The sequence below is a fragment of the Onychomys torridus genome, chromosome 12, assembly GCF_903995425.1.
Source record: "Onychomys torridus chromosome 12, mOncTor1.1, whole genome shotgun sequence".
NCBI lineage: Eukaryota > Metazoa > Chordata > Mammalia > Rodentia > Cricetidae > Onychomys > Onychomys torridus.
In genome coordinates this window covers 3802688-3819712 of record NC_050454.1, presented here as the reverse complement: position 1 = coordinate 3819712, position 17025 = coordinate 3802688, and the positions used below count along the sequence as shown (strand labels likewise).

Genomic DNA, 17025 nt, shown 5'->3' with positions numbered 1-17025 from the left:
TAATTAGGTGAGCCAAAGGAGGCTTTTGACTGCTGGACTTCGGTATTTTGACAGCTGGACCTTGTATTCAGCCTCAGGAAAAGGAAGTGGCCAAATAAGGGAGTAGACCTTGGGAGCTAGCTTTAAGATTGCAATCTAACAGCTTTTTAGCAAGGCAGAGGGAATGGGGGAGAAGGGCAAGGCCTGCAGAGCCGCGGTTGTCATGCCTGGGCGGGCTAGACTCCCTTCAACTACTACAGTCTCCTAGGCCTGGAAATCCCCTGCAATCTGAGTAGATGGGTATCTCAGTACAAGGTGGGAGCTTGCTGTCGCAGAGACCACAGTGCCTTTGGAGCCTGGCATGATCTTTTCCACCATTCCCATATGACATGTCACCGCAGTTTCACATAAAGTCTACAGACCTTTGACATAAACCTTTCCAATGCACTTAAAGTGACCTAGGGCTTGGAGCCCAATGGTGGAAGGAACTCCCTAAATCGCAAGTCTAAGCAGTGAATAAAAAGTGACACAGACCCCAGTGACATTTCTTCACTGTGAGAGCAAGAGCTGGGTGGGATCTTCCAGCTTTGGGTGGACTGACTCCTGGAAAAAGTGCACTTGCAAGTATAAATATGACCAGGGTTCTCCGGGGCCACCAGAGGCAGCCTTTGACAGAAAAAGTAAAAATACCCTACTGAACGTGCATGGGTGTATGTATAAATGCGTGTACAGACTGTGAAAGCCCACTGACCTGAGTATGTGCTTACAAATGTGCAAAAAGCACCCTGAAGCAGAGCACGTGTGTGTATAGGATGTAGAGAAAGCCAGATTGTCCATGCATGTCTCTGTGCTCTGCTGGGTTTCTGAGAGTCTCACACAGCAACGGCTGCTGCACAGCTGAGGGCAGCGAGAGGAACGCCCGGTGGTCAAAAGCAGCTCCCACACACTGTCCTGAAACAGAGTTGCTGCAGCAAGCAGTCCTAAGTACTGGAGAAACGGGGGTTCATAAGTCAAGAACGCTCAAGCCAGGTGGCATCTGAATCTGGTGCCACCAGAAAAAAAAACACTCGTGGTTCTAACATTTATTTTCTAGCGCCAGCCATCTTAGCTCCTAAACTAACAGGTTTCTGGTCATTAGGCCAACTGGGATGGATAGACAAAAGTACTTTCTAAACAGTAAAATGCTCATATCAGATTTTATTATTATCGAAGAAAACGAGAAACTGTGTTCTCTTAGACAGTAGGTCTCTGTGTGACTTGAATTCGTGTAGCTCAGTCTCTGATCTATTAGGTTTCTTCCAGCTTGTTGCTACGAGACAGACACCGTGTGTTTAGTGGGGCCTGGGGCTAGACCCTCCTCATTCCTTATATGCTGTGTGTCCATCTTGCTTGATGGGAAGAACACCCATCCACTCACAGGGAAAAGAAACAGGAGTCCAGGAAAAAAATAACAACAAGATGTATTTAAAAACAGACTTCTCCAGTTTGCATTTTGAAATAGCTAACAATTCTCTCTAACCCCTCATCTGGTTCCTGTGCTCTGGCATCCTCTGAGACGTTTCTCCTTGGACCTCGGGCAGCAGCACCAGACATTATATCCCCGGAGGGAGAGGTATTAGTTAACCTTCTGCCGGTCATTCTTGTCTGAACGCAACAGACGGATTCTCAAACCTCTTATTCATGACATGACGATCATCAGGGAAAAAAAAAAAGATTAAGCCGAACTTGCATACTGAAAATAACGAAACACACACAAAGCCCCCGCAGATAATAAATATCGCTGATGCACCTATGTCACCGGAGTCCGATCTCTTTCACCCCTAATAGCCCTGCAGTCCGTTGTACACCTTCTGCACGGGTCCTTGCTTGAGCAGCTGCTTGACACCTGCCGAAGAATGAGTGACTAGTTAACAACAATGTGACTTCCCCAGGGTCTGCGCACACGCACACACACACACACACACACACACACACACACACACACACACTATACCTTCTTTTGCCTCCTCTGTCAGCTGTTCTTTTGGAAAATCCACATCAAAAGTGATTATCAAAGAGCCTTTGATGTTGTTGTTGTCAAAGTTGGGAAGCCCTTCCCCTTTCTTCCAGAGCTTGGCTCCTGGCCTGGTAATCTTATCCCGGGAAATATGCACCTGGAAAGCAGAATGGAACCAAGTGGAGCGGGACAGGCACATCCTTAGTCCATCATACAACTTCTAGTGAGCGCTGGCGACAAGCTGATGTCACAGCTCAGCAGAGAGGGTAGGTAAGGGAACCTTAGGGTGACAGGCACTGAGAGACAAAAATACAGATCAGCAGCACAGCCAGGGGACAGTGGCAGAGGACCAGAAAGAAGCCTCTGGTTCCAGATAACCTAAACCCACCACGTGACCACAAAGCTGGAAGGCTGGCATGTTTACCTTGTGACCATCCAAGTGAGTGATGTCCATTTCAAAGCCAACCAGAGCCTCAACTAGTGAGATTGTCACATTTGTGTACAAATCATCCCCTCTCCTCTCAAATATACGGTGCCTGAAATGGAAAAAGGTAAAAAGTGCTAGAAAATCTTGGAAAGGATGCACACCACTCTTTCAAACAGCACTTGACATACCTTTGCATAGGGTATTAGCTGAGACTATAGAGTGGTGGAGGTCATATGAACTCCATTTCTAAGGAGTGTACGATCAGCAGAAGTACATGAAGGTGAGGAAAACCACCAACCACTGGGTTATAGGAAAGAAAGACAATGCTTGGCTAGGAACCCAGTGGGAACAATGTTTTAATCCAGCCTTAAACACAGACCTATCACTGGTTTCCAAATAGTTAATAAGAGAAAATAATAAACAAGAAAGCCTGAAGCGTGGGCAAAATTCCTATTTAAGTAGCACTCCACACTGGGGAGGAGCTGTGAGAGGACCGCTGAATAGTAATGTGACTGCAGGGCCTCTTTATGGAAAACAACTGCAGCACTCCTTGATTCCTATTGCAGACTGCCTCTCATGCACAGCTCTTTGCATCTCTTGTTTTTGTTTGTTTTGTTCTGAGGCCCAGGCTGGAGGACCTTGAACTCTTTCTTGATCTGCCTCTCTACCACCTAAACACTGGCATTACAGGCATGTGCCACCCAGCCTGGTTTATACAGTGCCAGGACCAAACCAGGGCTCTGTGCATGCTAGGCAAGTAGTCTACCAATGCCCAGCTCTCTTTTCAATTCTTACCAAGTCTTTCTTCCAGCATCTTTGACTTTTTAAGTCCTAAGGACTTAAAAACAACTGGAGCTCAAGGCCAGCCCCCCTCCCCACCATCTTCAGGACTGTTGCAGAGTTAGAAATAATTACTTATGGAACAGGATGCATAAAACAGAAGAAAAACTACAGACACATCATCTCATAATCACTCAAGCGAGAAGCAGGGCTGGAGGCGCCTCTCCCAGCGGATACCTACTTGACAACTTTGATTCGGAATCGTAAGTCTCCAGGTTCTCCATCCACATGAGGCTCACCTGGTCAGAACAGTTCAGAGAAGACCAGAAGTCACACACACGAAACATGTATTGATGTGGCACTTTGCCTCAGGCAGCGTCTCTGTGGAGTCTGTCAGTCTGTCTGGGAGACAATGTCTCCACTCCTCCCTCATACCAGGCAGCCATTAAGATCTGAGATAAGGCTGAAGTGAGTTAAGACAACATCAGCATCTCACCTTCTCCAATAAAGGGGTACTCCATGCCATCTCTCACACCAGGCTCTATTTCCACTTCTAGTGTCCGTTCTTCATTCACTAATCTGAGACAGATGGAATTACAAAGGGAAAAGAAAATATTGTTGAAGCCCCAGATATAATCAGATTTACCACTGTGCTCGGAGCCTTTTCTTGGACAGTCACACTGTGCTATTGGCCAAAGCTCTCTGGGCCTGTTTAGGGCTCCCAGATGTCAGCACTCAGAGCAGAGAGTCTGTGTCACACAGACATCAAGGTTGCTCTCAGTCAGAGCTGGAGGGAAGCAAACATCTGCCACACGTAGCTCAGAAATGAAGGGTGCTGCCTCGTGTCTTGGAGACGCGCACTGCTCTCTCTTGGTGGAACGTGGCGGGGGAGGGGACAGCCAGGCAGAGACAATCAGAACATCGCGTGTTTCCGAGAGACCCACAGAGGGCCTTCCACTTACTTGACATTGGGGCACTCGTCACAAACCACCTCCTGGGTCATTTGGAAGCGCCCTGGCCCCAGCTGTGTGGTCCGCATCTCCTGCCGACAGTTGCATTTCCGTTTGCCAGGAGCCTGCCTGGCTACAGGCTTGTTTCTAACTACCTGAGGATGCATAAACCAGCCTTTAGTTTCCTCAGTGGAGCAGCGCTCTGCACACATGCCTTCTCTGCAAGCTATCCCTCACAGAACCTGGAAGTTCACAGAACTCTGGGGGTACAAATCAAACCCAACACAAGAACGGAGCAAACATACATTTAACGACTCTAATCTCCACCCGAAGCTGTGCGAGTAGAGAGGGGAATAAGAAGAGACTCTAACACAAGGTAAAGACCAGCATTTCCAAGGCACACCCAGGGCTACTGACTGAAAGCAGCTCATAGGATTATCGTTGTTAAGAAATCTGAGGGGTTGGGGATTTAGCTCAGTGGTAGAGCGCCTGCCTAGCAAGCGCAAGGTCCTGGGTTCTGTCCTCAGCTCAAAAAAAAAAAAAAAAAAAGAAATCTGAGTTGTGTAAAACATAACCCCCGAAAGAACAATCACAGTGTTGAAACACTGCTGTGCGGCTACCATCCAGTTCTACGATTGATCTCCCCAAACCACCTCTTTCTGTTTTAGGCAACCTAGTCCAAGACTAATCCCCAGTGCTATCACCATTCAGACACCAACATATGAGAGACAACAATCATCTCCATGTAGCTGTTTTCAAACATCAATCATATATATAAACATATAAATAATATATATGTCTATCTATAGCTCCTTAACTTCCTAATGAGTTTATGACCTTGTGGCCAGTGTGGACTGTGTGATACTTTGTCCCAAAACAACAAAATCAAAAGGGCTAGAGAGATGGTTCAGTGGTTAAAAGCACATATTGTTTTCGTAGAGTTTGATTTCCAGCATCTACATCTGATGCCTGAACACCTGCCCCACACAGACATACACAAAACTAAAATAGAGTAAGTGTAAAAAAAAAAGCCCCTCACTCTTGTATCTGTGTAATTGTATGGCACTGTGCTCATGGAGCGAAGTGACACACGTCTGGAGAAAACCCCCGCAGCTGTGCCGCAAACACCCCTAGACACGCACGCACACTCATCTCACCCCACAGCTCTGCAGGTACTTCTCACGCACAGTGAGGAAAGAGCAGCACCGTGTTAAGTAAATGACAGGGTTTCAAAGTATGCAGTCCAGCTGCAAAGTCCATCCCAAACTTTAAAGGAAGACAACCTCAGGTTAAAGATGGCAAACTTTTACCAGAGAACACAGAACAGCCTTCTCATTTTAGAGTAGATTTTTAAAATAGAAGACTCAAAAACTAACAATTAAAGATCGGATTTTTTTCACATTAAAATGAACACTTGCATTAATGAAAATAAATCTTAAGTATCGTGCAAAGACAAGTTCTATTATAAATGGGTAGACTGCCGGGCGGTGGTGGCGCACACCTTTAATCTCAGCACTCGGGAGGCAGAGGCAGGCGGATCTCTGTGAGTTTGAGGCCAGCCTGGGCTACAGAGTGAGATCCAGGAAAGGCACAAAGCTACACAGAGAAACCCTGTCTCAGAAAACAAAAACAAAAACAAAACAAAACAAAAAGGTAGACGTGTCTGTACTACGGCTAACAGAGACAGTTGCAAAACGAAGCGGCCTTACAAATGAACAAGAGAAAGAGAAAGCAGGGCATATGCAAAGGGGCGCTTCATAGGAGGGACAGACAGGGCCACCAAGGGATGCTTCTACTAGCTGGTACCCAAGAAGCACAAACCACAAGGAGATAACATGCCAGACCCATTCTAATAATTCCAAACGTCAGAGAGGAAGCAGGGAATATCCCATACAGGTAGAGTACCTGCCTAGCATGAGGGAAGCCTTAGGTTCAAGTCCCACAGCTCCAGAACTGGGGGGCAGGGGAGCAAATCTATGAAGCCTCATGAACTGCCATGGCATGCTGAGTGCTGATACAATTTCAAACATACTATGGCATTTTCTTGTAAAGCATGAACATGTGCTAACACAACTCAGTCCACTCTTACACTTATCTATGTAAGAGACGTCCTCACTTACGTGTAACTAGACTATGTACAGGAATGTCTACATATAGGACTCAGGGAGTTAAGAACCAAACCAAACCCTCCTATTGATGGTCCACAATGAGACTGTATTCAGAGCCTGACAGCTGTAAGCAAAGGTAACGCATGGTGACAAAAGTCTGTCTAGATACGGATGGCATGCCATTTTTACAGACTCACAGACAATAGAAACACACTGGTTAGGTTCCTGTGCGTGTAACCGACCAGAAAGGAACGGTAAAGTTATCCCTGCAGTGAGGTGGGGATGGGATACGGAAGCAGCACACAGGCAGGCAGAGCATGGTGCTGTGTTGCTGAGTTCTTGGGCTAGACAGGGAGTTCAGTTTGTGACTGTTATGAATTAAGGATGATGATAACTTAATTGTGTTTCAGCCACTCCCTCTTGTTTTCTAAAAGACAGAAAGTACACTAAAGTCTCTGACTTTTGGTCAAAAGTACAAGTTCTGCACGCCAGTCTGAGTAGGTGTGTTGTATGAACTTACTTCCACAAAGTTTCCTGCATAGACTTCTTCTAAAGTGACTTCGAGATCTACGATGATGTCACTTCCTCTTGGAATATTTCTGTCCTGCTGACGAGGAGTTCCTCCAAACATGAAGCCAAAATCTCCAAAGAAGCTGTAGATACACAGCAAATTTGTCAGCAAGAAGAACTCAAGTCCTATGTCTCACATTATTTATTTTCTTCACATTAATAAAGACACTTATTCTTTTTTTTTTTTTTTTTTTTGGTTTTTCGAGACAGGGTTTCTCTGTAGCTTTGGAGCCTGTCGCTCTGTAGACGAGGCTGGCCTCGAACTCACAGAGATCTGCCTGCCTCTGCCTCCCGAGAGCTGGGATTAAAGGCGTGCGCCACCACCGCCCGGCTACTTACTCTTAATACAATATGATCCATACATAAGAATCATATAGGAACACACAGTATGTCAGTGGATTCAATGTTGGACTCAATCAATGAAATAATCCATTCAATACTGAGAAAATCCAGACAAGAGACACTTATTGAAAAAAAGGGTTAATATATAAAATCTTGTGCAATTTGAACTTTCTTGTTTATTTAAGGATTTCTTTTCTTTTCTTTTCCCAAGACAGGATTTCACTGCGTAGCCCTGGATGTCCTGGAATTCGCTTTGCAGACTAGGCTGGCCTCAAACTCAGAGATCCACCTGCCTCTGCCTGGGATTAAAGGTGTGAACACTATACCTGGCCTAATTTAAGGAATTCTTTAAGGGTAATCTGGAACATTTTACATATTGCATGTGTTCACTACACGTATTCTTAAGAGATTAACCTTGACAAAGAAGCTACCACTTTGTACACTTGTTTAAAGTTGAAAAGCAAAGCCTCCGCATGAAGTCCTGACCTGTACAAGGTCAAAATTAGTGTTTGGAGGTAAGAAGAACGACTCTGAGTTGGATAAAACAGTGTTTTTGAGTTGTTCAGGTGCATGCACTCAGAAGCCTTCAGCTGAAGAGGAAGGACTGAGTAGGAGAGGCAGCTTCTCTTTCTGACATCTCCAGCATCACTTCGGTGGTCAGGGGAAGAGGTGCTTCCTTGACAGGCTCAGCAGACAACTGTAACTATTCTTACTTGAGGGGCAGGGCTCAGAATCTGAAGAAACGAACTTCACTCCATGCGAGTACAGACTCAAATATCTTTCTGCTTATAATTACAGAGCTGATCTTGGGTTAGATCTCCTAGTATAAAACATCATGACATAAGGAGATTCAAATGTCAACAAGGAGGGTTCAGTGAGGAGAAGTATTTGTTAGCATTCCAGGTATCCTGAATTCCCAGAAAGCCGAGTGCAATAGGAGATCAAGAGACCCTATGAATTCCTTCTCTGATGATGACTATCATAGGCACCCCTCTGTTGTCCACAGGATGAAACAGAGGCAACTCTGCCCTCTGCTTCCAAGAATAATTCATTTAGTGCCTAAGTGGTCCAGTCTCAGAATGTAATACTTTGCAAATGGGCAAATAACTTACTGTGAAAAAATGTCCCCATGGGAACTCTGGTGACCATCTTTCAAGCCTTCTTCACCATAAGTATCGTACTGTTTTCGTTTTTCACTATCTGACAGAACCTGGGGATAAATGCCAGTGGGAAAGTGTTATACTCTGCACGTCAGTTAAGGTATATTCATGTTCACAGCTGTTTTCCACTCTGACCTAAATCTTTCCAGCGAGTGTGATTTTCATTATATATGCTACTAAGGCATATTTAAAGTTGTTATCTTTTGTCTGTTTTGGAGTTTTGAGATAAGGTCTTGCTATGAGTCTCAGGCTGCCCTAGACTTCCAAATGTAGCCCAGGCTGGCCTCAAACTCATGCTCAACCTGACTTAGTCCCTTGAGTTGAACTGTAGACATGTAGCAACGTGTCTGTTAAGCTGTTTCAACAGACTGAATACTTTGGTGCACTGTCTAGTCCACATTGCTCGGTTCATGCTTTTAACCCTAAGTTATTAAATCTGATTTAGTACTTAAACACTGTATTTAAGAAATGTGACTGTGAAGGTCGAGAAGGTACCAGGAAAGAGGGGAGATGGACTGCTCAGGCTAATTTTCTAGGCAATTTAATTCCAAGGCTTATTCTGTAAGCTCTGTGCTATGTTGTGTCACTAAACTGTAAACTAGACTATAACTATGACAGATTATCAGGAGTGATAGGTTCTCTAAATTAGCAGTCTTAAAACCACTACCTGATCCCTGCAATGCACACTGCATATTAGAAGACCGGCATGCCACGAGAGCAGAATCCTGGCCTGAAGTTAAAACCCCCAGCGATGTTCTCATTCCTTTCTTTTTTTTCATGCTTTGGTATGTATAGAAACCCATCTGTAGAAGAATGCTGTCTGCCTTAAAGTGTGTGTAAGTTTGTGACATCTTCAGGTCAAGAAAATATTATTTTTGAGAAAATATTCATGAACACTACTCTATGTTCCTTAGAGTCAATTTCACTGCCTGATAGAACTTTGCTTAATGTTTGTATGATCCAACGGATATAAGAAAAAAACTGGTTTCTAAGCATGTAAAAATTTGCCTTTAACATGCAAGAAGAAAAAATGTATATAGGGGATTGATGAAAACTAAGTATAAATGTATGAAATTCCCACAATCAAATCCATTACTCTATGCTAATTTTAAAAAGGGCTGGAAAGAGGGCTCAGCAGTTAATAGCTCCTGTAGAGGGCCTGGATTTGGTTCCTAGAACCCACATGGTGGTTCACAGCCATCTGCAACTCCAGTTCCAAGGGATTCAATGCCCTCTTCTGATTTCCATAGGCAACAGGCATGAACAAAGTGCACCTACAGACAAGCAGGCAATACATCCACCCACATAATTTTTTTTTTATAAAAAGCTTATTAATTAAAAAAGAAAAAAAGAGGGTGTGCTGAACAGATAGATGGCATGTGGTTAAGAGCACATGCTGCTCTTGCAGAGGACCCACGTTTGATTCTTAGCAGCCATGCTGGGTGGCTCACAACGGTGACCACAGCTCCAGGGGCATCTGATGCCTCTGGCCTCTGTGGGCATCTTCTGTACTCATACGCACATACATATATACAAATAATAAAAATAAAGGTTGAAAACAAAATATAAAAAAGTTCTTTCATGTTAGAAACCCGAAGCATATAAACACATATGTACATTTGAAAATTAAAGAGCTTTACATCTCTTTGGACACTGTAAACTGCTTACCATATTGCTCAGGCTGGGCTTAACACCTGAGCTCAAGTGATACATTTAGCTCAGTTTCTAGGTAGCTAGAGTCACAGGTGCTTTTCACTATACTCAGCCTATTTTAAGAGAAGGGGGCTGAGGGGAGTAGTTGATTAGTCAACTAATATTCAGACTCTCAACTAGCTAAAATGCTAACGGTAATCAATCTTACCTCGTTTGCTAACGAGTCTTTGAACTGTATTAACCATCTGATTGTGCACACTAATTTACCTGGGAGGAAGGCACACAGGTCTGAATGACACAAAGAAAAAGGGAGATCTGCAGTAATCCCACAGAGGTAGTGAGTCAAATAAACTTCAATTTCACAAGTGAGACATGTCTGGCCTGCTCAGGTCATGCATAGAGAACACTGCAGATTCATTATCAAGAGTAGCACATGAAGCTAGGTGTGGTGAGGCCAGCCTGGTTTACATAGTTCCAGGACAGCCAGAGCTGCACAGCAAGACCTTACTGCTGAAAAAGAAAGGGGTAAACCCAGCTTTCCTAGGAAGGATTTTTGAGTACTGGGTTCCTAGCAAATAATGATACTATTTCTGGGAGACAGTACAAAATGTGAAGTCTGTGTCTCATAAGAAACAAAACATTATGTGTCATTTTAGGGGTCACCAACCCCTTCAAATTTACACATGGGCCCAGGTTAAGAATTTCTGTCAGAGGGGCTGGCAAGATGGTTCAGCCATTAAGAACATTTGCTGTTCTTGCAGAGGACCTGAGTTTGGTTCCCAGTACCCAGGTTGGGCAGCTCACAATCACCTGTAACTCCAGGTCCAGGAGATCTGATACCTCTTCCAGCCTCTATGGGCACTCACACATACCTGGCATATGTACACACAAACACACACACACATACATAAAAACAAATCTCTAAAAAGGCAGGAAATGGAATCTATAGATAATGACTACAATCTGGGAACACATACTACTTTCACTTTTATGTTCTTCCTGTTTTCAGACAGAAATGACCTGAGGGAGGTTTCTCTGTGTTTTGGCCTTTTCCCCTATCCACGGGTTCTGTTCCTATTTTGTTTTCATGACTCACCTCATAAGCAGCACCCAGATCCTGGAATTTCTCCTGGGCTTGGGGATCATCAGGGTTCCGGTCAGGATGAAGCTGCAGAGCCAGTTTCCTGTAGGCCTTCTTAATGTCCTTTATGGAGGCACTTCGAGGCACCCCCAAGATCTTATAGAAATCTCGCCTGAGAGGATGGGCAGGTAAGACGTCATTAGAGAGCTCTGTATTACATCTGAAACTTACTTTTTTAATCGGTGACAACGTTCTCCGGTCATTCTCACCCGACTTCCTTACCGTCTCTCACATCCTTCACTCACACTGAAACCTCCGTCTTCCCAGTAAGTCCCCCTTTTCTACTTCCATATGTTTTGTTTTATTTTATTTTTGTTTGTGGCCCACCAAGTTTAGTCAGGGAGACTCACATAAGTGTGGGGAGGGAGGTATTTACTAAAGCCTGGGCACTTATCAGAGGCTGCATCCATAAAGAAAAATGACTCCCCCTCACCCAGCAACTATTACCTGTCAATAGCTCTTCTCTTGGGGAGGGATGGACGAATCACATTTTTTGTTTGTTTTAAAATTTATGTGTTTGTCTGAGCTATCTCTCTAGCTCTGTATTATATTAAACATTATGTGTATGTGTGTGTACCTGTCTGTCTATATGTGTACCACATGCAAGTGATGGTGGAGTACAGAACCTTCACAGTTCTGAGCTGCCTGATGTGGGTGCTGGGAACTGAAACCCAGTCCTCTGCAAGAACAGGACAGCTCTTAATCACTGAATATCTTTCTAAGCCAGGATGTCTTACATTTTTAAAAGTGAAAAGTATTTTTTTTCTCCCTTTATAGTATGGTCTACTTATATAAGCATGTAAATATAAAGATGATGGTATATGTGATATGTGCACATACACAAAAATAAAGAAAAAAAAAAGAGAATATGCTAGGCTTTACAGTCTTAGACACTGAAGTAATCGTAATGAGAGCCTATGATTTGAGGCAGCTTAAAAACATGCAAAGCACTGGTGACATCCTTCTTTTAGAACTACCTTCAGCAGAGAAACTATTTGTGTGTTTTATGGCTCCAGGTTACTTCCAGCTAAAAACCAAACAACCCAATTAATTCTCTTTATTCCCTACAATGGCTCCAAATGATTTTTTTAAAAAGAATTTATTTTATTTTTAATTATGAACACCTATGTGTGTTCACATGTGGGTGTGAGTGCAAGGTACCCTGGGAGTTGAGAAAAGCTGGATCCCCTGGATCTGGAGTTACAGGTGCCTGTGAACCACCACGTGGGCACTGGGGTCCTCGGTAGGAGCAGCAAGTGCCCTTAACTGCTGAGCCAGTTTCTGACTGTTTCCAAAGGTCAAAGAAGAGAGTTATCTTTATTCACAAAGATTATGTCATATAAAAGTCCAAACAGTAGCACTTTGGGAACGTTAAAGATGGACTGACTTAGAGAGTTAAAATAAAAGGCTAAGCAAAGTCTAAATAATAACTCTGAAGGAAGAATAACACTCATCTGTATTTAAGGATTACAGTGTATTTTGCTGGAAAAATATACATTTCATACATTCATTGCCAGTAACTACAGAGTCTTTATATCAGACAGCCTCTAAAGTTCACACACAGGAGCCTCTGTGGCCTGGTAGTTGAGAATACGCATATAATGTGAACTGGGATATAAAGTAGAGACATTTCCAGGGCATACATGGAATCAGCCATAAAAGGGTTCTCTGCAGGAAGTGTTGATGGAAAGCTAGAGTAAGACTATGAACGACATTTCAGGGAAGGGCCGTATCCAGCTCACCAAAGAGACCAGTAACCACTCCTCGAAAGAGCTGAATGCATACAAGTGCTCACAGCATCCATTTCTGGCCAGAATTTTAGCTACTAGAATTGATTCTGGAAACATTATCTCAATAATGGGTCTAGAAAAGTCACATAATGGACACTAACACAGTGTGGATTGTAATCTTACAATGTATGGGCAAAATGAACTGGGGAACCAAGACACAAGGTGGAATATGGAAAACGTATTTTATGGCCTGGCATATGGCTCGGTCTCTAGAGTGCTTGCCTGTAAGTCATGAAGCACTGAATTCACGATGGCATACACCTATAACCCAGGCATTCAGGAGGCTGTGATTAGTTTACGCTCTTAGTCACACTGCTGGAAAAGTAATCAGTCATTTTAATCATTCGGTCAGGGTTTTGGCTTGGTTTTTATAGACAGGGTTTCATGTAGCCTTGAACTCATAGTATCTGAAAGCAGTCTTGAACTCCTGATGCTCCTGCCTCTACCTCCCAAAGCCAAGTGTATAGGAATACAAGCCATGTCCAGCTCAACTATAGAACTCTGTTTTGTTTTTTGAGACTAGGTATTCCTGTAGCCCTGGCTGTCCTGGAATTCACTGTGGAGCAGGTTGATTTTGAACACACAGAGATCTGCCCGCCTCTGCCTCCTGAGTGCTGGGGGAAAAGGCGTGTGCCACCAGGCTCAGCTCAACTTTATCATTTTTAAAACTTATCACCCACAGGAAGTCCCTACCTCAACTGAAAAGACCCGACATCTCATGAGAAAGGAACAGGTATTTAATAACGAAAAGGCTAACTACACAGAGAGCAAAGCTTACTTAAGTAGCAGTCTTAAGAATATGCTTCTGGAGGAGGGTAGGGTAAACAAAACTAAGGATTTAAAACAAACAAACCATGGAAAGCCACTGCTTTGTTAGCTAAGCCAAAAAACCATAAAGACATATGAAGCCCCCCCCCCCCCCCCCCGCCATGATCGTAAAGTGTGTATTACTCTTACAGAGGAGTTGAGTTCAGTTTTCAGCACCCCTGTTGGGTGATTTACACCCACCTTTAATTCCAGCTTTGAGGAATTCAACACCCTTTTCTTGCTTCTGTGGACACTTGTACTTACATGTTCATGCATGTACATGTACTTAAAAAATAAAATCTTAGAGACAGACAGATGGAGGATTTTGAACACAGGTACCCTGCATGAGTGGACAACGTTTTGCTTAGAAGAACATGGATCACGAAGTGAAAAGTCTCAGTGCTGGGTGTGGGAAACTTTCCTATGAGTTATGAGTCAGGGAGGCCCCCCCAAACAAAAGGCTCTCGTCATTGCTCTGGGTTGCCTACTAGATGCCCTAGATGGAAGCCCCTACTGTTGATGACACACACACACTTTGGTTATAGAACATAGAGAAATCAGGATGGAGATGACATGAAAACTTCCTCCCTCCTGGCCAGCTTTCATGGCACCAGAAGGTTATTTGGCTGTGTGAGAAGAAAAATTACTAATACTGACCAAAAAGGCAAGATGTACCCACATCTGCCCCAATAGTGACGTGAAGATTATGGGGTTAACCTACGGCTTTCTGGTTGGATTTGAGGCCTGCTCCACAGGAGGGAATTCTTATCTGGTAAAGCTGTTTGAAAGCCTATGGCTGGGGAGGTCACAGGCCCTGGGACAGGAAGAGATTATTATTGCTGCTTTGCTAAATAGACACGTGATTTTCAGGTTATACCTATAATATAATTCATAATATACCTTATAAATATTTAGGTTATATCTATAGATTCACAGGCTCTCAGCTTTGGTCACAGAGGCTTGTTTCTATAGGTGGCAGTAGTTCATGCATCAACATACTTGGCCAAAGCGTGGAGAATAGGTGACTGACGGCTGAGTACTCAGTCTTAAGTGGAACATCTATTTCAACCTCCCCTGCCTCTCCCCAAGCCCCCAAGGTTTAGGGAACACTGTGGGAGGTGGGGCAGAAAGAATGTAAAAGCAGGGGAAGGGGAGGAGTGTTGTCAGATCCTGTCTTCTGGAAATGGCACTCATGAATTCACTCAAGTTATGGGTACCTGAACATGACTTTCACAAAGAGCAAACCAACACCATTAGTCACCATTCCAGTAGGCAGCACCAATTAACTGGACTCAGTCAGTCACACGAGGGCAGGAAGGGGGCATGTTGGGGTGTGCCAGGGTGGGGGGTGGGTGGGGGGGGGGGGGGTGTGGTGGTGGTGGTGTGTGTGAGATTGGGTAGGTAGGATCACACTGTGTGTGTGTGAAATTGTCAGAGAAATTAGTAAAGTTTTATTAAAGGGGTGAAAGGTTAAATGACAGCTCAGTGTCAACATACTCCCCAGAGGCTACTTTATGAGAGACTGAAGTTTAAAGCTATAATATTAAAAAAATACTAGAATTTGCCAGGAATGTCACTCATGCCTGCAGTTTTAGCATGTGGGAAGTGGAGGCTGAAGGATGATGAAGGAGTTCAAGGCTGCCCTTAGCTACATGTTGAGTTGGAGACCAGCATACCTCAACTCCCAACTCCAAAATTTTATGCTGATGTTTTCTTAAATACTTTGGGTACTCATGGCTTAATAAAACTACGGGAAAACAATAAAGCATATGTAAGAGATGTTAACTTTTAGAAATTTAAAGTATTTTACAAGAAAAAAAATGACAAAATTTAGGCATATATGCAAAGAGCAAAAACCAAAGAAAACAACTTTAAAAGCTATTTGAGGTACCGCAACAACCTACACATGATCAGAATCTGACACCTACTAGTTTTGGGTGTGTTCTTATTTTTGTGCTTCCTTATTTACTTGAGATAAGGTGTGATGTTGGCCAAGCAAGCCTGGCACTCACTCCGCAGCTGAAGATGACCTTGAATTCCGATCCACCTGTTTTCACCCTCCAAAAGCTGGGATTCAGGATGCAGGCACTCTAAACACAAGTCTTATATACCACATCCTGAGTCATCAGAACTATAGGGTCGTGCGTTTTTAAATGCTGGGAGAACCTCAAAGTCTGCTCTTTCTCCCTGAACGGAGGCACAATGTTTTCCCCGGTTTCAGAACATCGATAAAGTTCCTTCAAGCCTGTATGATTCATAGGAGTGGCATGAGGTTAGAATCCCAGTTTTTCATTACCTGTTAGTGAACTGCTCTTCCGAGTCATACCTAACCCAGCTCAAGAAGCAACCACGGAGAGGGGCAGTGAGGCAAGTTGACAGTTCAGGCTCGCTAGCCGGAGAAGGTGGCAAGGGCGAAAGCTCTCTAAAGAGGGTCGTTGCTCCCTCAAGCCAGTTTCCTTCAGTCTGAACTTGGCTTCCTTACGTGCACCTGACTTGGCACCATGGCCCACCCACTTCAGTGTCAGCCCGTCAGGGGCTTGTTGCAAGCTGGGTAACCCACCGTCGTCAAGACGTGTCTGTAGCCTCAACCCCTGCCTGGCACTCACTACCTTCATCTCCATCGGGAGCCCCTTCCTTCCCCAGAGTTCCGCGACCCTACTTCTGCTCACAACCACCGAACTCCCTCCGATGCCCAACGTAGTATGTGGCTCTGCAACCAACTCCCGCTCTTCTGGGAAACCTGGCTCCGCAGGGCCAGCCTGGCCCGCACGAGCCCTCCGACCCTCGGCCGGGCAGTGCCGCTCCCTCACTGCCCCCTTCCTCGATGCCACCCGCGTCCCTCTCAGCAGAGGCCGCCCCTCGGGCCCCGTGCCGCGCGGAGCGGAGCCCCTTCCTCACCCGGCCATCACAGCCCCGATGAGGTACAGCAGCAACAGGCAGAAGGTGCTCAGGTTCTGCGGGGCCATGGTGTCGCCCGGTCCCGCACGCTCAGCCTCCCGCGCCGCTGCGTCCGCCGATCAGCCCTTCCGGCCCAGAGAGGCCGCCTCAAGGCCGGGTCTCTCGCCCGGCCACCGAGACAGCTAGCGCGCCCCCTCCTCAGCTGCCACTTTCCGGGAGCCCCCGAGCCGGCGAGCAGCCAGGCGTGGGCCAATCGCCGCCTGGGACATCACACGCGACCGCCGCCCCGCAGCCAATCGGCGCGGTACACTTCACCTCCGAGGCGGCGCGGGCAGCCAGTCAGACTACGGAACCGCAGCCGCGGCTGCCGGCCAATGGGGAGAGGAGACGTCAGAGGTGCGCGCCGCCCGGAAGTGCCTGCGAC

The 17025-nt window shown here is 45.1% G+C and overlaps 1 protein-coding gene across 1 annotated transcript; it reads right to left on the bottom strand.

Annotated features, from left to right (window-relative positions):
• Positions 1-1159: 1159 nt before the first annotated feature.
• Positions 1160-16906, bottom strand: Dnajb11 (DnaJ heat shock protein family (Hsp40) member B11). The gene is made up of 10 exons (XM_036203997.1): positions 16602-16906; positions 11062-11218; positions 8265-8362; positions 6761-6893; positions 4145-4287; positions 3679-3761; positions 3424-3481; positions 2400-2511; positions 1973-2132; positions 1160-1864 (listed from the first exon to the last, which is right to left on the bottom strand). Exons 1-10 carry the CDS (start codon positions 16667-16669, stop codon positions 1800-1802), a joined length of 1077 nt encoding a protein of 358 aa, XP_036059890.1. The 5' UTR covers positions 16670-16906; the 3' UTR covers positions 1160-1799.
• Between the last annotated feature and the right edge of the window lie 119 nt (positions 16907-17025).

Excerpts from the sequence above, each read along its gene's own strand:
- Dnajb11 (XM_036203997.1), bottom strand. The coding sequence starts at position 16,669 with ATGGCCCCGCAGAACCTGAGCACCTTCTGCCTGTTGCTGCTGTACCTC. Across the intron at positions 6,894-8,264 it reads CATGGGGACATTTTTTCACA|CTTCTTTGGAGATTTTGGCT; the intron begins GTAAGTTATTTG and ends GTGTATCTACAG. Across the intron at positions 3,482-3,678 it reads GTACCCCTTTATTGGAGAAG|GTGAGCCTCATGTGGATGGA; the intron begins GTGAGATGCTGA and ends TGTTCTGACCAG.